The 21,038-nt window shown below is 25.7% G+C and overlaps 11 protein-coding genes across 11 annotated transcripts, besides 30 other annotated features; 5 read left to right on the forward strand and 6 right to left on the reverse strand.

The window, feature by feature from the left end:
• The first annotated feature begins 174 nt into the window (after nt 1-174).
• Nucleotides 175-757: a repeat region.
• Nucleotides 758-858: 101 nt separating this feature from the next.
• Nucleotides 859-890: a sequence feature (AT_rich).
• An 851-nt stretch (nt 891-1,741) lies between these two features.
• On the forward strand, nt 1,742-2,365 carry EDI_055900 (uncharacterized protein; the record flags this gene model as incomplete). The annotated part of the gene is made up of 1 exon (XM_001737982.1): nt 1,742-2,365. The coding sequence occupies one exon, from the start codon at nt 1,742-1,744 to the stop codon at nt 2,363-2,365; it is 624 nt and encodes a 207-aa protein (XP_001738034.1).
• Nucleotides 2,358-2,471: a sequence feature (AT_rich).
• Nucleotides 2,466-4,106, reverse strand: EDI_055910 (uncharacterized protein; the record flags this gene model as incomplete). The annotated part of the gene is made up of 1 exon (XM_001737983.1): nt 2,466-4,106. The coding sequence occupies one exon, from the start codon at nt 4,104-4,106 to the stop codon at nt 2,466-2,468; it is 1,641 nt and encodes a 546-aa protein (XP_001738035.1).
• A 198-nt stretch (nt 4,107-4,304) lies between these two features.
• Nucleotides 4,305-4,376: a sequence feature (AT_rich).
• Nucleotides 4,377-4,485: 109 nt separating this feature from the next.
• On the forward strand, nt 4,486-5,211 carry EDI_055920 (M-phase inducer phosphatase, putative; the record flags this gene model as incomplete). Its single annotated transcript, XM_001737984.1, has 1 exon — nt 4,486-5,211. One exon carries the CDS (start codon nt 4,486-4,488, stop codon nt 5,209-5,211), a length of 726 nt encoding a protein of 241 aa, XP_001738036.1.
• Nucleotides 4,877-4,904: a sequence feature (AT_rich).
• A 64-nt stretch (nt 5,212-5,275) lies between the features above and the next one.
• Nucleotides 5,276-5,526: a repeat region.
• Nucleotides 5,519-5,858: a repeat region.
• A 121-nt stretch (nt 5,859-5,979) lies between these two features.
• Nucleotides 5,980-6,120: a sequence feature (AT_rich).
• Nucleotides 6,121-6,170: 50 nt separating this feature from the next.
• Nucleotides 6,171-6,191: a sequence feature (AT_rich).
• Nucleotides 6,192-6,315: 124 nt separating this feature from the next.
• Nucleotides 6,316-6,388: a sequence feature (AT_rich).
• A 13-nt stretch (nt 6,389-6,401) lies between these two features.
• Nucleotides 6,402-7,148, reverse strand: EDI_055930 (ribonuclease 1 precursor, putative; the record flags this gene model as incomplete). The annotated part of the gene is made up of 1 exon (XM_001737985.1): nt 6,402-7,148. The coding sequence occupies one exon, from the start codon at nt 7,146-7,148 to the stop codon at nt 6,402-6,404; it is 747 nt and encodes a 248-aa protein (XP_001738037.1).
• Nucleotides 7,149-7,193: 45 nt separating this feature from the next.
• Nucleotides 7,194-7,230: a sequence feature (AT_rich).
• An 89-nt stretch (nt 7,231-7,319) lies between these two features.
• Nucleotides 7,320-7,393: a sequence feature (AT_rich).
• A 53-nt stretch (nt 7,394-7,446) lies between these two features.
• Nucleotides 7,447-7,534: a microsatellite.
• Nucleotides 7,448-7,503: a microsatellite.
• Nucleotides 7,509-10,214, forward strand: EDI_055940 (exosome complex exonuclease RRP44, putative; the record flags this gene model as incomplete). The annotated part of the gene is made up of 1 exon (XM_001737986.1): nt 7,509-10,214. The coding sequence occupies one exon, from the start codon at nt 7,509-7,511 to the stop codon at nt 10,212-10,214; it is 2,706 nt and encodes a 901-aa protein (XP_001738038.1).
• A 26-nt stretch (nt 10,215-10,240) lies between these two features.
• Nucleotides 10,241-10,356: a sequence feature (AT_rich).
• Nucleotides 10,357-10,361: 5 nt separating this feature from the next.
• On the forward strand, nt 10,362-11,928 carry EDI_055950 (uncharacterized protein; the record flags this gene model as incomplete). Its single annotated transcript, XM_001737987.1, has 2 exons — nt 10,362-10,415; nt 10,477-11,928. 2 exons carry the CDS (start codon nt 10,362-10,364, stop codon nt 11,926-11,928), a joined length of 1,506 nt encoding a protein of 501 aa, XP_001738039.1.
• Nucleotides 11,891-11,963: a sequence feature (AT_rich).
• A 39-nt stretch (nt 11,964-12,002) lies between these two features.
• Nucleotides 12,003-12,461, reverse strand: EDI_055960 (ubiquitin-conjugating enzyme E2, putative; the record flags this gene model as incomplete). Its single annotated transcript, XM_001737988.1, has 1 exon — nt 12,003-12,461. The coding sequence occupies one exon, from the start codon at nt 12,459-12,461 to the stop codon at nt 12,003-12,005; it is 459 nt and encodes a 152-aa protein (XP_001738040.1).
• Nucleotides 12,462-13,240: 779 nt separating this feature from the next.
• Nucleotides 13,241-13,339: a sequence feature (AT_rich).
• Nucleotides 13,340-13,426: 87 nt separating this feature from the next.
• EDI_055970 (uncharacterized protein) lies at nt 13,427-14,151 on the reverse strand (the record flags this gene model as incomplete). Its single annotated transcript, XM_001737989.1, has 2 exons — nt 13,427-13,978; nt 14,038-14,151. The coding sequence occupies 2 exons, from the start codon at nt 14,149-14,151 to the stop codon at nt 13,427-13,429; spliced, it is 666 nt and encodes a 221-aa protein (XP_001738041.1).
• Nucleotides 14,152-14,201: 50 nt separating this feature from the next.
• Nucleotides 14,202-14,222: a sequence feature (AT_rich).
• A 136-nt stretch (nt 14,223-14,358) lies between these two features.
• Nucleotides 14,359-14,395: a sequence feature (AT_rich).
• A 10-nt stretch (nt 14,396-14,405) lies between these two features.
• EDI_055980 (uncharacterized protein) lies at nt 14,406-14,849 on the reverse strand (the record flags this gene model as incomplete). Its single annotated transcript, XM_001737990.1, has 1 exon — nt 14,406-14,849. One exon carries the CDS (start codon nt 14,847-14,849, stop codon nt 14,406-14,408), a length of 444 nt encoding a protein of 147 aa, XP_001738042.1.
• Nucleotides 14,850-15,437: 588 nt separating this feature from the next.
• Nucleotides 15,438-15,496: a sequence feature (AT_rich).
• Nucleotides 15,497-15,585: 89 nt separating this feature from the next.
• Nucleotides 15,586-15,676: a sequence feature (AT_rich).
• A 931-nt stretch (nt 15,677-16,607) lies between these two features.
• Nucleotides 16,608-16,643: a sequence feature (AT_rich).
• Nucleotides 16,644-17,232: 589 nt separating this feature from the next.
• Nucleotides 17,233-17,286: a sequence feature (AT_rich).
• Nucleotides 17,287-17,351: 65 nt separating this feature from the next.
• Nucleotides 17,352-17,423: a sequence feature (AT_rich).
• Nucleotides 17,424-17,902: 479 nt separating this feature from the next.
• Nucleotides 17,903-19,761, forward strand: EDI_055990 (serine/threonine protein kinase ark1, putative; the record flags this gene model as incomplete). Its single annotated transcript, XM_001737991.1, has 4 exons — nt 17,903-18,103; nt 18,187-18,514; nt 18,563-18,843; nt 18,895-19,761. 4 exons carry the CDS (start codon nt 17,903-17,905, stop codon nt 19,759-19,761), a joined length of 1,677 nt encoding a protein of 558 aa, XP_001738043.1.
• Nucleotides 18,126-18,162: a sequence feature (AT_rich).
• Nucleotides 18,849-18,893: a sequence feature (AT_rich).
• Nucleotides 19,097-19,205: a microsatellite.
• Nucleotides 19,755-19,818: a microsatellite.
• Nucleotides 19,819-19,825: 7 nt separating this feature from the next.
• EDI_056000 (uncharacterized protein) lies at nt 19,826-21,031 on the reverse strand (the record flags this gene model as incomplete). Its single annotated transcript, XM_001737992.1, has 1 exon — nt 19,826-21,031. The coding sequence occupies one exon, from the start codon at nt 21,029-21,031 to the stop codon at nt 19,826-19,828; it is 1,206 nt and encodes a 401-aa protein (XP_001738044.1).
• Nucleotides 20,723-20,744: a sequence feature (AT_rich).
• Nucleotides 21,030-21,038: part of a sequence feature (AT_rich) that runs on past the window's edge.

The raw sequence follows: 21,038 nt of genomic DNA on the forward strand, positions 1-21,038 counted from the left end.
AATGGGAAAAATCAAAAGAATTCTTCCCTCAAATCGCTCAAAAGTTCGATTCTAGACCTTGTGGCGTCTATAAAGACATCGATTCTAAGGCTTGTCTTACCATCTTAAATGATATTTACTAACTTTTTCTCTTTTTATTCTCTTTCTCATTCTGTTTTATTTTCTTTATTGTTTGATTTGAATATTCTACATTAAAGACACTAAATAAAACTCTAAAACATTTACATTCTTCAAATTCACTAATTATATTCTGGTTATGATATTGCATTTGGTTAGAAAAACATCTTACTCAATATTCAAAGAATATTAATGTTTATTATTTATGATAATGGAATATCATTGTTAATAAAAGAATGATTATTTATAATGATAGTATTATTGTTAGTTAGGATACAAATGTATTTAATAATAAAGGAATATCAAAGAAAAAGGGTTAATAGTTGATGTTAAAAAGAATATTAGCCCATAGTAATACAGTAGTAATTATATATTCTCCTTAAAAATAAAGAAGAATTTAATACTCATCAAAACCAAACAAAAAATTAAATAATGAATATTTAAGTCAGAGATATCTGAAATACTTTATTCTAGAATAAATAAAGAAGAAAAGAAAATCACAGAATTCAACAACTAAAAGTTAATAATAAGCTACTAATTGTTGAACAAACAATTTTAAAGCAAAGGGACAGAATTAGTCTCCCCTGAGCAATGAACAATTGAAAATAAATCTATTAACAATTTATTATCTACTTTTTATTGGTTTATTTTTTTCTTTTTTGTTTCATTTGAAAGTGCTAATAAGATTGTTGTCTTAATGCCGAGAAGATTTTAGTACATGTTATTCTAAATAAAATGTCGAAAATTATAAGAAATTTAAAATAAAAATAAAACAAAAACTTCGTTGTTGAATTTAATTAATTTTCGTAATTTTAAATTATTGTTTCAAGCATATTTTTTTTAACTTTGCAATTATTTTCATTTCTTTTAGCTGGTTTGACAATAATAACTAGAATCAGTTTAATTGTTTTTAAACGTCCTAAATTTTAGATGATTTTTAGTTCATTAGTAATTTTTCGTTATAAATAACATATTAATAGAGATAATTAAAATGGTGTTTTAGTTCTGTTATTTTGAGTGTAGCACAAAAATGGAATAATTTCACGACAATTCCATCAACCGCAAAAAAATTTTAAGAGGTTTTGTAAAACAATTTGGCTGCAAAGAAGATTCACTTATCTTTTTTGACTAATAATAGTGGGCATTGAAGATAAAAGACCCTTAAAATGGATATTCAAGATTAATACAGATTACTAAATTAACTCCAACTAGCCAACAAATCAAGTAAGATTAAGCTCAAAATAGTAACTTGCCTCGTTTCAAAAAAAGACTAAAAAAGGTAAAAAAAAACTTGGGGTTGTATTAAAAAAAGTCCAGTAGAAGTTCTTCACAAAAGAAAAAAAATGAAAAGAACTAATCAAACATAAGAAATCTATATATGCACCAAGAAATACGGCAAATGACATTAATACGATTATCATCGAAAAATGAGTACTAAATATAGTATTCAAGTATTTTTAAAAACCGATGAGATTTCTAAAGACGGATATGAATTTCAGAATCTATATAACTAAGTTTCTTTAAAGAATTCACGATATCCTAATTTAAGATTTTTTTTATTAAACGTTCATTTGATTATTTAAACAATTCATCTTAATTTCAGTATTCATCAAATTACTATTTAATGCAACAAAGAAAACGAATTCAAATACCTATTCCGAGAGAGGCTCAACTTAAATATATGCAGAATAAAAGACAAATGAAAGATATTGAAACTTTCCAAGTTACTGCTCTTCTAACATTATTATCTCCATATTGTGGATTTGTTCTTGAATATCCAAGAAAACAAACAATAGTTACTGCAACTTTACCGTTAGTTCAATCACTTGTTTTTCCAAATGAAACAATTAACTTAGGAGAATTAGCAGAAAATGTATGTCGTCCAGCCTTCGAATTGAATTTGAAGAAAGGAATGAAACGAGATAGTGCTATTAGAAGATATGAAAAAAATCGAAGAACGTTTATCCATAACTTCCTGTTTGATATTCTCTTAGAAAAGTCATACTTTTTTAATTCTAAACTCTCAAGAAAAACAATGAAAACTTTTAGATTTGAACGAATTGAAACAATATTTTTCGAACAAAAACCAATTCTCAACTTTGAAGAAATGATTATTCTTGGTAAAAATGCTATGTCTTTTTTTGCTAATTCGTTTAATGAAGAAAGAAGTATTTATATAGACCAAAATAATACAACATTATTATCTTTACATCCCCTTTTCAACACCACTTGTTCATTACATAATTAATTTGTTTAAATTTATTTATTTTCTTTTTATGTTTGTTTAACAATTCTATAAATCCCTAATTATTCTTTTGTAAATATAAAAATAATAATCAATTAAATCATTATTTGTGTGCCACTATACAAATGCCTCGTGGTGAAATAAATGGATGAAACAATCTCCGACAACTAACAAAAGAACAAAACTCTTTCATAAATAAGACTCTATCAGTCCATACAAACCCTTCAAGAACTTGAGAAAGTCGTGCTTGCAATAAAATGAATGGAATACATTGGAAAAGAATTTCATTACATGCTCCTATAGACTTATACCATTCATTGCATTGTTGAATAGCATCAGGTGTTTTAAGAAATTCATCAACCCATTGAATCAATACATCTTTATAATTTGGGTTTTTAAAAGTAAAAGTGTACGCATGTCGTCTAATGTTTTGTAATCCTTTTACAAGATAATAACCAAATGATGAACAATATTTTTCACGGATTGCTCCAGTATAATGAATTTCATTAAAAGATGGTAAATGGATATGAATAAAAAGTTCTAAGGCAGCACGATAAGATTGCATCCTCATTTCATATAACCATTCATTTCTTGTTTTAGATTCTGGATGACAGTTTGAACTAACATAAGACTGTGACAAATGGAATTTAATTTTATGCTCACCTTGAAGTAAATATTGACTCATTGGAAATCCATATTTATCTGCTTCTTTGGCAATTTCATTTTGGTCAAAACCAAAATGCCTTGATAATGATTTTGGGTTTTCTGTTAATTTATGATAACAACATCCAACCATACAAACTGTTTTAATTTGTGGAATTGCTTTAAAAAATCTCATAAGTGTTGGTGTTAAATCTCCACATGGATGAAGTCCAGTTAACATTACTTTTTCATCTTTTAATTTAGCTATTGATTTAAACTCTTCTGGAGTAGTTTGAGCAGTTAGGAATGCAGTATATCCCTCTGCACGACCTAATTCTTTTCCTTTTGCCTTCTTTTGTTCAATGGTACTAACTCTAACTTCCATTTTTGAAGTGAATTCGGCATTACCTTCAATTCCGACAACACGAAGGTTTGAGTTTAAAACTATGTATTCAGTTAAATAACCTTTACCACAACCAACATCAACTACTGTAGAAATTCCTTGTTTCTTTGCTATTTCAATAATATCATTTCCAAGTAATTTAATTTCATATTTTTTCTTTTGTTTCATCAGACTTAAATCAATTGGTTGAGAATTTCCTTTAATATTAACAACAAACCAACTATTTGTAGTTGGGTCTTGAATTCGGTCCATTTCAGCAATTTTAAATGTTGGTGTTAATTTTCTACAATTATCAATAAATTGTTGAAGGGAGACAGGTAAAGGATAATTAGAAGCCAAATAATTTACTATATTTTTATCAATTTTTGATGGAAGAATAATTGATGGCATGATATCAGTTGTTATATTCATCATATAGCAATAAACCTCTTTTGAATGTTCAGGATGACTTTTAAGATAATGTTCTAATGGTTCATAATATTCTTTTATCCATTCAGTTGGAAGTTTACGGTAATGGTCAGTTATCATCCAATGAACGCTTTTAGTGGCAGACAATAATTCATGATTTTCATCATAGGAATTACTTACAAATAAATATTCGTATTGACTAAGAAAATTATTAAGTTCATCACAATACTCTTCATAGGAACTAAAAGTAATAGGGAGAATTTCTTCAGAATGGTGTTGGGATATACTCATTTAAGGTTTTTCTTAAATTAAAATGAATCGAGTTTTCATTTGCGAAAAGGGTTTTGAAGTATTTTTTAATGAGTCAAAACTGAGAGTTACATTAGAACTATAATGATTAACTAATGAAAGTTATTTAACAGTTGAATTGTTAACAATATTTGATTTGGTTTTTGTATTTGATATTGTTGAATTGTTTTATTTTCAAGGAATATTAAATTTCTTTTAAGAAATATTTTAAATATCAAAAACATTTACTTATAATTTTGTTTTTTAAAAAAAGAAAACGTCAAAGATGATCTATAAAACAAAAAAAAACAAATAAGATCTTGAATTGTGTAAAATTAAAAAGGAAATAAAACCCTAATGGATCATTCAAGGATTCTACCTCATGAAACTAGTTAAACCAAGGAGGAGCATGAATAACACAGAAAAAATCATCAAAAACCAAAGACTTATATCAGCTCTAACTTTTTCATCAAGTTTTTATGAGTCAGTACAACCTTCTTCTGAGAGGTGTCAGTCTTACACTTCTCAAAAAATTGAGCGAAGTAAATCTGCACCTAAATTTCTCATAGAAGAGGAAAATGAAGAGATTCATTTAATAAATCCTTTTATTGATACACATCATCAATCTTTTTATTATGATCAAGAAATTACAATGATTTCAGTTGAAAATTTTCTTAAACACCTAACTAAAAATACTATTATTATTGATTGTCGTTACCCTTATGAATATGAAGGTGGACATGTCATAGGTGCTTTAAATTTATGGAATCAAGAATTATTATTTGAATATATTAAAAATAACTTAGAACAAATATCAAGGATGCAAAGTAATATCATTTTTTATTGTGAATTTTCTCAGACTCGTGCTCCAAGTCTTGCCCGTCAACTTAAACGTTTTGATTTAGAAAGAAATAAACAATACTATTTTAAAGAAGTGTATTTACTAGAAGGTGGATTTAATGAATTGTATTCAATAAATCCTAGTTGTATTGAAGGGAGTTATATTGAAATGAATGACCAAAGATATTTTGAAAGAATGCTATTGTATTCTAAAATATGTACTAATTATAAAATGGTAAACAGATTAAATTATCTTTCATTTTCTTAAAAAAAAAATATATGAATTGACTGATTGGTTGGGTTTGTTCTTTTTTATTCTTTATAAAAAGAGAATAAAAAGTAGATAATTAATTGTCAACAAAAATATTTTCAATTGTTCATTGCTCAGGGGAGACTAATTCTGTCCCTTTGCTTTAAAATTGTTTGTTCAACAATTAGTAGCTTGTTATTAGCTTTTAGTTGTTGAACTGTAACAATTTCATTTTTTCGTTTTTGATGTGGAATAGAGTATTTTAAACATCTATTACATAAATATTCATTATTTAATTTTTTGTTTGGTTTTGATGAGTATTAAATTCTTCTTTATTTTTAAGGAGAATATATAATTACTACTGTATTACTATGGGCTAATATTCTTTTTAACATCAACTATTAACCCTTTTTCTTTGATAATCCCATATTAACAAATATACTTGTATCATATTAAGTAATAATACCATCATTATAAATACCCATTCGTTTATTATCAATGATATCCCATCATTGTAAATAATAAACATTAATATTCTTTGAATATTGAATAAGATGTTGTTCTAACCAAACTTAACGTCATAACCAGTCCATAACTGGGGGATTCAAAGAGTGGATATATTTTAGGGTTCTGTGTGGTGTCTCTGACGTGCTACTTGCAAATCTTCTTTATAAAAGAGAGAAAAATATATGAACAGAATTCATTTCTAAAACACTTTTTTATTAAATCCCATTTAAAATATCCAAAAGAATAAAAATTTAAGAATCATTATTAAGCTACATCTTGTTTTATAAAAAATAAAAATAATAATGTAATAAATATTTTTTTAATTGGGTTTGTTATTAAATAAAACAAGAAAAATTTAAAATATTCTTCTTTTATAGATTATTTATAAGAAATCATTTTTAAAATTATTTATTATAAAAACAAAAACCGATTATTTCTTGATAATAGTATGAGACTATACAAATAACCAGTTTTTTTTTATTAATTTTTATGGTTAATTGTTTTTCATTTATTTAGTTAAACTACTAAAATAACTGTTATATACTATTTTGAGGTATACAAAATTTTTAATGAATTTTCTGAAAAGAAGAAGGAGGATAACTATAATTAAGAAAGTTAAAAATAAATATCATTTTTAAGAATAAATTCATTTTATTTAAAATATAAAAAAAACTTTAATCAAATAAAAGTAAAAAGTGAAATTAATAATCACATCCAGTGCTTGATAATGAAGGGAGTGGTTGGAAAACAATATTATCACCACAAGTCTCTTGTTTAAAAGCAGCAGATGGACAAGTAATAAATTGTGGATTAGATTTAGTTGAAGTAGTAACCATAGTACAAAGTCTTAATTCAGCTAAATTTTTATTATTACAAGTGAAATAAACAGCATCATTAACACCTATTTCTTTAGCAACTAATCCTTTTAACCATGACTTTTTATAATTAGTTGAACCATCAGCTTTAACACCATTAGCTTTAAATAACTTCCACATATCATGTTTAATAAGAATATTCATTGCAGCATTAGCGTAATCTTTTGGTCCTGTAGATCCACTATAAATATCACTTAAACAAGTTCCATGTTTATCATATTCATAATTAAAGAATTTACATTTTGTTAATGATGGCCAGTTGTATGACAATTGTTCTTTAAAGTTTCCTGTAATTAATTTTGAAACATCTGAATCAGTATATGGTGACTTGCAACATGAAGGATATCCACTTACAAAATTTGGCCACCACCCATGCATAGTAAAACCTTCATGGAATGCTCTTGTAGTTTCTGGTAAATCGCAACATTGTGTTTTACAAAATTGTCCAGTCCATGTTTGAACATGAAGAATATAGTCATATGAAACTTCAGAGTTATGACTAGAGCAGAGTCCAAAATTTTTATGTGAACATTTAGCCAATGCCAATGTAGCTAAAACAATCAAAGAGAACATCTTGACTCATTTCAGTTCTTGCTTCTATTCATAGTTCTACAAAACTATAATTATATTATCTATTAACTATTAAAAATTTATTGGTTTTTACTTAATCATTTCTCAAAGCTATAATGACTATTCTATCGGTTGAGTCAAAATTCTTTTTAATTCTATTGTCGATCATTATTCTTTTTATTTTTTATTTTGTTTTTTTATAACAATTATTTTATGTGATATTCAATAAATTTATTTTAGATATTTTTCCATGTAAGCTTCAACAATTTTAAAGAGAAATTGAGGGTTTAATAATTGTTATTAATAAAAAAAAAAATTAAAAATTAAAAAAAAAGAAATAAACTACAAAAAACAAAAAGTGAGATGGAATGTGTAAATGAAGTAAAATATGTTGTGAAAGGAAAATCACGATGTGAAAAGATTGTGAGACAACACTACTTAAGAGATGACATTGCTTGTGGGTTAAGGAAATGTGCTACTTGCAACCAAACAAATTTACCATTAATTGGAAAAACACAATATGCTATGTTTGATCACACTGTATTACTTAATCAAATTGACGCACTACAAACAGAAAGTTTAACAGATTTTATTATTCCTCAAACTGCATTAAATTATGTTGCAAGCAATTCAAAAGCTATTTATAAAAAAGTGAGAAATATTATTGCAAATGAAGATCGTGCTGTGTTCTTATTTTTAAATGAATTTTTTAGAGAGACTTATGTCATTGCACAAAATGAAGAATCAAATATTCATAGAGATTTTAGAGCTTATATCACTTCTGTAAATTGGTTAAATAAACATTACTCATTAAATGGATCATCTGTCTTATTTGTTACTAATTCAAAAGAATTAAAAGAAGATTATACTAATGCAGGAATACATACAATGACGTTTATTGATTTTATTGAACAGTATTATCCAAACGATACTATATTACGTGATAGAATTACTGATACTACTACATCACAAGGAACAACAGTGTTTTATCCTAATCATCTAACAAAAGAAGAAATAACTCGTTTAATTTCCGAGAAAAAATTAGTCCAAGGAAGTGTTAGAATGAACAGATTCAATTTCAAAGAAGCAACTGTTTATACTACAGAAAAGGAAGAAATTTTAGTAAGTGGATTAGAAGATATTAATCGAGCTGTAGAAGGAGATATTGTTGCATTACAAATACTTCCTAAAGACCAATGGAAAAAAGAATCAAATACTATTAACGATGACTATGAAAAGAATGAAAAGGAAATGAATAATACAGTTCACATGGAAAACGCAATGGAAGTAGAAGGAAAACCTACAGGAAAAATTGTTGGTATTATTAAACGAAATTGGAAACCTTTACCTGGTTATATTAAACAAGAAAGTAGTGGTAATTATTCTACTAATTTATTATTCCTTCCAACAGATAAAAGATTTCCACCAATCAGAATTAAAGCTAGAGACCCTGCTAAATTAGCTTCTCAAAGAATTCTTGTTTTAATCGATGCATGGGATACAACATCAAAATATCCAACAGGTCATTATGTTGCAACATTAGGTAATGTTGGAGATAAGGCAAGTGAAACAGAAGCTATTTTAGAACTTCATGAAATTCCCCATTATGAATTTCCTGAAATTGTACTTAAATGTCTTCCATTATTACCATTTGAAATTACTGACGATTACCTTAAAGGGAGATACGACTTTAGAAAAGAAAATGTTTGCTCAATTGATCCACCAGGATGTACTGATATTGATGATGCTTTACATTGTAAAATTCTTCCTAATGGAAATTATGAAATTGGAGTTCATATTGCGGATGTGTCATGTTTTGTTAAACCTCATACAGCATTAGATGAAGAAGCTGCTAAACGAGGAACAACAGTTTATTTAGCTGATAGAAGAATTGATATGTTACCAAAACCATTAACAGAAGTTATTTGTTCAATCACACAAAATACTGATACACTAACATTCTCTGTTGTTTGGGAATTAGATAAAAATGCTAATGTTATTAACTGTACATATCATAAAGGAATTGTTCATTCATACAGAGCATATGCATACGGACAAGCACAAGCAGTAATTGATGATAAGAGTAACCAAAGTGAATATGCACAACAACTACGTGTAATGTTAATGTTATCTAAAAAATTAAAACAAAAAAGAATTGACGCAGGAGCATTAATGTTGGCTTCAAGTGAAATTAAAATTGAAAAAGATGAACAATTTAATCCAATTGGAGTTAAAGAATATCAAACATATGAAACTAATTCAATGGTTGAAGAGTATATGCTTCTTGCTAATGTATGGGTAGCTAAAAAAATCTATGATGCATTCCCTCATTGTGCTATGTTAAGAAGACATCCACCACCAGATGAACATACTTTTGAATGGTTAGCAAATGTATTAAAACATAAAGGAAAATCATTAGATTTTTCTAGTTCTAAAGCACTTTCAGAATCATTAGATAAATGTGGAACTAATGAAGACCCTGTTGTTGGAAGGATTATGAGAATATTAGTTACACGTTGTATGCAACAAGCAAAATATTTCTCTAGTGGATATTTCTCTTATAATGAATTTAGACATTATGGTCTTGCAGCTGAAATTTACACTCATTTTACTTCACCAATTAGAAGATATGCAGATGTAATGGTACACCGATTACTTGCACAAGCAATTGGATTTGACCAAATAGATTTAACTATGTCAAAAGAAAAAATGAAAGAAATTGCTGATAATATTAATCATAGACATACAATGGCACAACACGCTGGAAGAGCATCGACTCAAATGTATACATTAATATTCCTCAAAGATAAAGAAGTAACTGTCGATGGTTATGTAATTAAAGTTATGAAAAATGGTATTGTAGTTAATATTCCACAATATGGATTAGAAGTAATTGTATTAATTGACCAAAAATATGGAATGGTATTTGATGAAAATGAAAATACACTGGGTAATATGAATATTAAATTTGGAGTATTTGATAGAGTAAAAGGAGTATTGAGTATTGATAAGAGTAATGAGTTCCAATTGAAACCAATTTTAAGATTGACACAACCTCATTTGGAATAATTTAATTTTGACTGCTTTTTTGAAACAATTTTTTTGTTAAATAAAAATTATCTAAATAACATAAAATAAATCAAATCTTTCAATTTTTGATAATCAAAAGAATTTTAAGTAATTTATAAGAAATCTATAAAATTAAAAAATTCTTGTATGCTTATCTTCATTACATTTATAATCAATGTTTTAGGTGTTGTTAGAAAAGCAGTTTGTTTTCTCAAACATAAATTTTTTTTAGGACTAAATAAATAATTAACAAATCATATAGTCTATGATGAGGATTGAAAAATATCAAGACGTTGGTACAAATTTAAATAGCGTTTCTGGGTTATCTCATATTTCATTTGATTGCTATCTAGGTCATGGACAATTAAATGTTGAAAATAATTACTTCCCACAAATTTGTTTTGTTCATAAAAACCTTTTTTATGATCGAATTGGAGATATACAATTTCCTTATTGTGGAGTTCAATTAGAACTCACTGGAGCAAATGGACAAAAAGCAATTTGTTTCCTTTCTGGTTGTTACGAAACAAATTACACTAATGGGATTACAGAAGACGATGTAAATAGAACAATACTTACTTCACTTAGTCTTTATGAATTACTATCATGGAATATTTTTGAAAGTACTTTTGTCCCAGTTGTTATGAGTCCTTATCCTGTTAAGACTCTTCCAATTCAATTAGTTGTACTTCAAAGAGAAAATGGATGTTCTCATATTATACCTGTGTATAATACAGAAACTCTTATTTATATGACATGGAACACTACAACAATAAATATAAATATTAATGGAACCTTTACTGTTTGTTTAGACTCAGTAAACCGATTAAACTTAGTAACCCTAAGCGATACAAAATTTACTTTTTATCAACCTAATTTAACTCACGTGGGTATGCTTCAAAGTTCCGTTCCAAATGCTTTTATAAATCCAGCACCTAGTATAGATTTTCAGTGGTTCCCAACAGAAAAAGTATTTCCAGAAGATGACTCAAATTCTTATGACCAACGATATCAATGGAAAAGATTCTTCTTAGAAGATAGAGTGGAGGTATTAAATAACTTACCTTTATACTTTACTCCAACAACCTTTATTGGTTATAAAATTGCGTCTCCATTTAATTTTCATAAAGTGTTCAAATCGTATACATCTTTATTAGTTGTTAATAGTGACTATAAATTTCTTCGTGGAGGACTTGTGATTATTTCACCTAGTTATTCTTTAAACTTTGCTTGTCAACTTCATTCATTCAATATAACAGAACTTCCTTTTACTACTTCTGATTGCACTTCAAGAACTAAAGATTGTAGTAAATGTGGAGGTTCAATTAGTTGTGTTTTAGTTCGACTTGTTGTATTTATTGGAAACACGAGATGTTCAAAGACAAACAATGCAATTTATTATAAATTTGAATCAGGTTCTGTTATAGTGGATATTCTTCATGTTGTTTTAGATGTTCAAACTAAAACAAATTCAGAGTCTTTTTGTGAGATTAAAAGTTATTATTGTAATGGAAAGGAATGTACTCCTCCTTCTCAATTGGTAAATTCTGATCATATTAACTGTACACATCTTTGTGGTTATTGTCGATCAGGGTTTAGTTGTAATGAACAAGGAAAATGTATTCATAATACTAAAGAGATGTATCAAACTAAAACAAATGGAGTTGTAGGAAGAGAAATTATAATAATACTAATAATTGTAATGTTATTATAAACAATTATATTTAAATGTGATTAATAAAATAAATACAAATGATAAATATGCTTGTAAATTAAATGTGTTTTATTTTATTTAGCATATAATTTTGTCCATTCTCTGGCTGTCTTCTTAAATTCTTCTGGTCTTTCTGCAAGAACTTGAGCAACTTCAGTATTTGTTACGTGATCAGTAGAAAGTGATCCAAGCATACTTCTAAATGCAACAAGAACTTCATAGACTGATGACGTAGGTGCCCAATTTCCTGGTTTATTATCAGTTTGGAGAATTGGATGACAAATAGTATGGTCTTCAGGGTTAACAATTGGTGAATAAACTTTAGTCATTACAACCAATGTTGGTGGTTTATGTGGATATTCTTTAGGAAGGGTAATTTTAACTTCAAATTTTCCACCTTCATATGGACTATTTTCTGGTCCATTAACTATTACCTTCCATTGATAAATATCGTCTGAATATGTTCCAACAGTAAACCAACCTTCTTTATTCTTTTGAAGTTTAGCAAATTCTCCTGTAATTCTTTTGGTCATTTCATTTTTTTAAGTTCTTTCTCTTCCTTTTTTAGTTTATTGAACGTGGTCAGACGTAATTTTTTTCTTAACAAACTTCATTTAATTCTTTGTTTTATATACCACTATTTAATTTGATAATTATCTTTTGATAATTCTAAGATTTTAGTTTTGGTTTTATTCTTTTTTATATATTCATTAATCTTTCTTCGTTCTATGTTTTATTATTTGTTATGTTAATTTATCTCATAATAACCTTAACCCCCCTTTTCCTTCAACATTATTTTATTTTAGTTTTTTGAATGTGTTTAAATGATCTTTTTTATATTGTTATTCTTTGATTGAAAGTTACATCAATTTATATACCTTCTATCGCCTGATATTCTTCTTGTTATTTCTTGTCCTACAATATGAAACTGAGCTGTTTTCATCGTGTTTTAGTACTACTTCTTTACCTGAGATTTGTTAGTTTAGTGTCTTAGATTAATTGTCTTGTTGAGCATAATCAGTGATAAACAATAATATTCAACTTTTATTGTTAACATTACTCAAAACACATTTCTGTTTTTACAATAATAAAATTCTTTATCCACCCTTTTATTTTTCTAAGAGTATAATTCATTATATTTTTCAATTCATTATAAATTTATATGTTTTATGAATCAAATACTCTAAGTGTTTATGTGTCAATTTTGTATTTTGTGAAGACAACGAAGAATTAGACCAAGCTAAATATGACTCAAAATAAAAACATAACCATTATTTACATTAAATGATGACTCAGACATCATTAGAATTTGAATTTATTTAATAATATATCTATAAATAATCTTTGTTTGAATTTTTTATCTTTTTTTTTTAAGATTTTTGTAAGTTTGAAAAAAAATTGTTTATTTAAACACAATTTTCTATTGATTTATATAGAAAGAATTATTTTCTACAGTTTTATTCATTTACTAACAATTAAAAAGTATTTCAGTTATTTTTTAATATAATGTTACATGAGTTCCATTATATGCAATTAAAGTTTGAACTTGAATCTCATTTTGGACATGAGTTATAATTTCATTAATTTCTTCTTTTATACATTTTGAAGAATAGCAACGAATGACAAATTTACTAGGATGAATATCATTATTAACAATACTAGAGATAATGTTAGGAGCTGGATATTCACGTTTTCTTTGAATTTTGTTGGTTTGATTAGCTTTATAATCACACACTAATACATCTATTTGAATTTTATTATTTTGAATATGATTTATCATTGGAAAAAAGTCTCTTATATCTCCATTAAACATTGCAATTGTTTTTTGATTTAATTGCTTGTTTTTTATTTGACAAATAATTCCATAGTTTGGTATTGATTTATGACGAACTGAAGAAATAACAGTAAATTGAACATTGCATATACTAAATTGGTTTATCTCTGTTACATTTAATTCTATATAATTAATTGAATCAGGAGACTTTTCTCTACAATACTCAAATAAAGAGTCAACTAACACCTTTATTCCTTTAGGTCCAACAATTGTAATCTAAATAATTTAACTTTCTGAAGGGTATGTGTAGAATGAAATAAGTAAATAAATCAAACTTTTCCTTTAGTTGAAAATAAAATAATATGAACAAGTCCCCCTATTCCACTCGAATGATTAGCTTGTGGACTAGTTATTATAATTCCACGAATCCTTTCAATTGGGACTTTCATTTGAATTAATTGGTTTGCCACTCCCTGAAAAGATTAATGAATTTTAACTGTTAAAATAATTAAATATATAACTTTTTGTATTAGCAAACTTCTCCACAATCAATAAGAAAGAGATCTTTTCCTTTGTTAATATAAAGTACTGTTGATGCAGTTAGTTGTCCATAAATTGGTTGTGAGTTAGTAGTATTAGTAAATAAAATATGAGACATATTAAATTAAGATATAAAAAATATAAATAAATAATCAATCAATTATTAACATAAATCCATCATCTTAGATGGAGTATTTTGAGTAGTATTTAAATTAGAGTTAATCATTTGTTTTACACAATGATTTGGTTCTTGGTATACAATCACTGCATTAGTTGGTTTCTTCCAAAAAACTCTATCTAATAATGGGTTAGGTTGATACTCAACATGTTCTAATTCTTTAATCATTTTTGGTTTCCAATCTGTTGGGTGATACACTTCCATTGGCACAATTGTTTGTTCTTTGATGGGTTGTTTTTCTTGTTTCTGAAATTCACCTTCTGTAGATAAGTCTTCAACATATCGTTTTCCTTGTAAAAATGATTCATCAAACTTCATTCTTCTTAACATTGGAAACATTTTAATCATATGGAATTGAATTTGGTTACGTTGAATTTGATTTTCATCTTCTTCGTCTTCAAACCTTCTCTTATAAGGTACACACAACATTAGTTTACTTTTTCACTTTTTTAGTTTTTGTGTTATCAATAACATGATGTATAATCTACGTATTGATATCGTAGGTTATACGTGTTATATCGAATAACCCAAAATAAGGATTTTTATGATTTCCAAGTTACTAGAGATATGTTTCTTTTTATATGTTTGAGGGATTAATAGATACGTTCAAATTCTTAGAATACTTTTATTTCTGTCATCATCTTTTGCGGGAGTTATTTTGAGGTTATTAAATAGTGTTTGGTAAAGAGTTAGAAATTATTAACAGATGAAAGTGTTATGTTTTTATTAATCATCCAAAGTCAGTTATTTTTAGTACAGACTGAGCAAAGATAAAAAATCTTTTTATGGAGTTATTACAATATGGTTATCGTTGTTTCAATAACTTCTAAAGACAAAGGGGTGGTCAGATTCATAGGACTGTTGGAGAATGAGTTTATATTGTGACTTGATTGGTATTTTTCCTTCAAGTCAGATGCTTTTTTGAGTTTTTTTGTTGATAACTATTACAAAATATTCTCTATACAGTTAAGTTATTAACTAATACCATGTGTTAAAAAATTAGTAAAAAGGTTTTACTTATTATAATCATATAGATAATATTTAGAATATAACTTAAATTTTAGTTATAATTATATGATACTATTGTATTTCTTCTTTTGAGGTCTTCATTTATTTTCCCTTTGTTTATTTCATTAAAAACATGCTGGTTCCATAAATCTTTTTGTTTAATTAACAAAATATATTTAAATTTAATATCATACTGTTATTTGTGATATTCTATTGTTTTTTTTTAATATGTTTTTTTATTAATTATTCATTATACATATTGGTTTTTATGTGTATTGAAATTAGATGTACTTTAATTATAATTAGACCAGAATTTATTTTTGATACTATAACAAGATATGGTACTTCATTGAATATTAGGAGTCTAAAGTTCTAGACATTTGTAAATTGTTTGTAAGTTGCAGTGTATTTTGATAGGTTCAAGCTGTATACTCTTTTCATTTTTTTTTACTTTTTTTAACATAACTTCCACATACACTTTGTAATAAACATAAATCATAATGAATATTAAATAAAGAATGAGCTTTGAAATATAAATTTTTGATCTAACTATAACAACCCCTTTATGGGCATATAAACTTCATCCAACAATAATTAATCTTATTCTTATGTAAATTAGTTTTATTTTTTTGACTATTATTGTTTCAAAAGAGAGAAAGGTACTAACTTGAATCACGTATATTGAGGTGTTAAATAGAAAGAAAAAAGGAGATTTTGAGTTATAGAATTTTTTTGACAAACTAACATTTTAGTAATTAATTTCCTTTTACTGTTTTATTACTTGCATGGGTATTAGTTATATTTAAAAAAGATTAGATAAATTAAAAGGATTTAAATAAAATTCTTCAATATTAAGTTATTTAGAATAGGTAAATGATAACGAATTCAAAGAAATAATATCTTTCTCAACTACTTTAAATATCAACAAAAGTGTTGAACTAAGTGTTGAACATATTCATTTCAGGATATGCCTAATCAACGTCATATTCTTCTCTTTATCTGATAGATTTTTAAAATCTTTACATTAAAAATAACGTGAATTTAATAATTTTCAATTAACCCTTTTCAATAAAATCTTTATTACTCGAATGGGGTGTCAATTTCTAGTTTTAGGACTGATAGAATGGTTCTTAGATCAAAAGCATTTTTATCACTCATTAAAATGTCACCAAAGACTTGTTTTAATAATTTTAAACATTTACTTTTAATAATTATCGTCTTCAATAAATAAAATCTGAGTAAAGAAAAAGTAATAACAATTTAATAGTTTTATAAAAAAATAGTTCTATTAAATTTTAGAGAGTAATTCCAGTTAGCAGGTTAGTAGAAGGACATCATGACAATAAAAAAGTTGTACTAACTTTAAAATTTGTCACTAAACAGTGATACGTTGAAATATTAGAATAAAAGAAATTGTCTAAGAAATGGCTTATAATGAAGAAGAATTGTTTAATGATATTTAGGAATATTGGTGAAGCTTAAACTCTCAAAGTGTCCATTTAAAAATATGGTCATTGGTACAAAAACAAAATGAACAGAGGGTGTATTATTTTTAGAGTTGACAAACAAAGTTGCCTTGTATTTCGAAGATCCTATTGAGTGATTATAACTCTTCATTTTAATTAATTTTTCAATATTTTTGGTATTATACCTTTACGATTTGGAGAAGAACAATAACTGCTACAAATAGTCTTATACAAATTTCAGTAATTGAATTTAAATAGATGTAGCGTTTGAAACATTTAATATTTTTGAGTATTATTGATATTTGAAAGATTGTTGGATATTAATATAGCCAAAAAGGAATATAAAATATTTAATTATGTATATATTAAGATTATTTTTATTGATATTTAAACAAGGTGTTTCCGTTACTGATGGTTATCGACTTAAATAAGTTCGTTTTGGTTTGTATAAACACCGAATTTTATTTTAATTTTTGATTGTTGTTATTATATATTTTATATTAAAGAAAAGTTAGTTTATATAATTATAGTTTGGGATTGGAATGTTATTTATTGTTTTTTATCAAAAAAAAGAATGTAAGTCATAAACGATAAAAGTGATTTTTTTCTTGAGATCAGACTCTTATTGAATTATTGAGGTTGTTGTTTGGTTTCTATTTAATGATAAATGCTCAGTTGAAATGAGGAACACCAAACAACGAAATAATCAGGTGCATAATTGATAGTGATATATAAATAATGGTCAAAAGATACCCAACAATAATGGAACATATTTGAAATAGAAAATCCTCTTTAGGTATAATAAGGTAAGTATATTTATCAGAAGTGTCAAAGTTCTAAGATATAAAAGAAGATAAAAAGAGATAAGGGAAGAAATAATGAAATAACAACAATTTATCAATAAACATAATTCAAATAGCAGATTCTATTTATATCACATGAAATGTTATTTGAGTTAAAAAAAAACAAAAAAAAGAAATTCCAAAAATAAACTTAAAAAAGCAAAGAATGGAAAACACAACTTTTGATAGTTCTGATCCTTTTGATTATCCAATTGAAAAATTACCAGACACAATAGGAAAGTATCAACGAGGATTATTGCTTGGACAGACATATGCAGGATTTATATATTCAGCAATGGAAAATGAAAGTAAGAAAATAGTAAGTTTAATACAAGTGTACCCACCATTTGTGACAATGAAATGGGAAGTTTGTTAATTTGATTAGTACCAAATAATAAAAAAAAAAGAATAATTTTTTTTAAAAAAGAAAAGAAAGAAATAACAATAAAGGAAGTGATTGAATATCAAAAGAAATTAAATCAAGGGAATATCTTAAATATTGAAGAAGTGATTAGGGAAGATAATCAATGTATATTAGTTGTTGAATATTGTGGATTAGGACAAATTAGTGATTACATTTATTCAACAACAAGATTTAATGAAGAAACAGTTCAGATAGTAGTGATTCAAATTGTAAATCTTCTTCAATACCTTTCATTAAATGGGATTAGTTATGGACATTTACGAAGTGGAAATATTTTTATTAATTTAGAAGGAAAAGTGAAATGTTTTGGGATATTTCCTAAAGGATTTGAAAAAGCAGCTGGACCTTCATTTGGTTTGTTAGAATAAAGAAAATCAAAAAGAAAAAGATTAATAGAAATAGCACCACCAGAAATATTTAGTGGAAATAGTGAAATTAAAGAAAGTTGGGATGTATGGGGATTAGGAGTTATTATTATTGAAATGATGAATGGAACAGCACCATTTGCAGAAATGGCAGAATTAATAAAAATATTTCAAGAAGGGAATGCAAAAATACCATTACCAAAGAAATCAAGTGAAGGATTAAAAAATTTACTTGGAAAATGTCTTAAAAAAGAAGCAAAGAAAAGGTGTAAAATTAGTGAGATATTTGTACATGAATGGATTAAAGATAATCTTTGTGTTTGTTTTTAATAAATTAAGAAATAATAAAAGAAATAATAACATAAATAGGAAAGTGAAGTTCTTGATAAAACAATATTAGTAGAGTTTTTAGAAGAACAAGTACCATATGAAAATTATAATATAAAAAGTGAAAAAATAAAAAAGTTTATTGAAGAATGTCCAACATTAAAAGCAATAAATGAAGAAACATATCAAGAAATTAGTGAATTAACTAATTTAAAAACAACAAAAACATTACTTAGTAAAGTTAAAAGTGAAATAGAAGAAAATAAAGATATAATAGAAGAAACAAAAGAAAATTGTTTAAATTTTATAAAAGAAATGGAAAAAGAAATAGAAAGAACAGAAACAGAATATAAAACAGTTGCTAAAGTAAAAGATGAAGTATATAGAGAAAGTGTTATGAGTTTAGCAAAAAAAGGAAATGGAATAAATCATCCAGAAAGTGAAGAATTACAAAATAAAATTAAAGAACAAATGATAACAAATCAAAAACTTGAAAATCAATTATTAAAAATTCAAGACACATTTTGTAAATCAAAAGGAGGAATAGAAAGTCTTGCAATTACATTATATGGAAAATTAACAAGTCAAACAATTAATGGACAAAAAAGTGGAAATTTATTATGTTCATTAGATAAAAAAGAAAAAACAAAAAATTTTAAAACAGTTTATGTTATTTTAAAAGATAATTTTTTCTTCTTATATAAATCATCAAATGAATCATCACCAATTCAAATATTATTAATATCAAAACCAACAAGTATTATTATTGAAGAAAAATATGAAAAACCAAATGCTTTTTTAGTTGAAAAATATATATTTATTGCAAATGATTTAAAACAAAGAGATGAATGGATTAATGCTATTAAAAATTGTAAACAATGGTTTGAAACAAGTATTAATGAAAAATAATACAAAATAAAATAAACAAAAAAAAAAGAAAATTTAATTTAATTTAATAAAAAAAAAAATTTAATTAATTAATTTTTGGATAAATTTTGTTTATAGGAATAGGTTCTGTAATAATAGAATTTTTCATTATATATTCAGAATCAGAATCTAAATGAAATAATGAAATATCAATAAAATTTCTTCCATTTTTTCCACCTTCTTTTTTAATATCAGTTTCTTTAATATTAAATAATAATGAATCTTTTCCAACTTTTTTTATACTTTTTTTAAGTTCAAATGATATTGGTCTTAATGAACTACATCCCATAAAACAAGAAACTCCAATAGAAGTTAATCCTAATGGTATTTTTATATCTTTAAGAGAACAACAATATAAAAAAGCACCATCTTGAAATGAAGTAACTAAAGGAGAAAATTGAATATTAGTTAATGATTTACAATATGCAAAACACATATGAGGAATACTTCTCATTTTAAATGGAACAATAATTTCTTCTAATGATTTACATTTATAAAAACATTGTGTTCCTATAGAATAAACTGTTGTTGGAATATTAATATGAATTAATGAACTACATTCTGAAAATGCAAAATCTCCAATTTTTGTAACAGTAGTTGGAATAAATACTTCTTTAAGTCCTTCACAACATTCAAATGTATTTTGTTCTATTACTTCTATTCCTTTTAATACTATTTTAGTAAGTGATTTCATTGTATCAAATGCATGTGGTGGAAGAAAAAAACATGGATTAGTAAATTCTACTTCTTTTAAATGTGGACATCCTAAAAAACATTGTTGTCCAATAGTCCAAATTGTTTTTGGCATAACATATTTTGTAATATCAAGTGCCATTCCATTTTGAAAACATCTATCAGCAAGTCTATGAATATGATTTGGTATTTTCATTCCAAAATGTTCACAATCAACATTATCATATATTGTATTAATTGAATCAATTCCATATTTATTTTTTAATTTTAATGCTTCTAAATGAGATGTAAGATAAACATTTGTATATTTTTTCATTTTAGGTTTTTTTCTAAATGATTCTTCTCTTAAAAATATTGGAAGACGATGATAAAAACGTTGTTCTATAATATTTGGAAAGATATGATAATCATCTATAGGATTATATTTATATAATTCTGTTAATGTTCTAAATTTTTTACATACCATCATTAAATTAAAAAAATCATTAGTTCTAATAAAATAATTTCCAACTTCTAATAATTGGTAAACAGTTAAATGTCCATATGCACATTCTGTCATTAATTTT

Source organism: Entamoeba dispar, genomic scaffold (genome assembly GCF_000209125.1).
Source record: "Entamoeba dispar SAW760 scf_1105229461023 genomic scaffold, whole genome shotgun sequence".
In the NCBI taxonomy this organism is placed as follows: Eukaryota; Evosea; order Mastigamoebida; family Endamoebidae; genus Entamoeba; species Entamoeba dispar.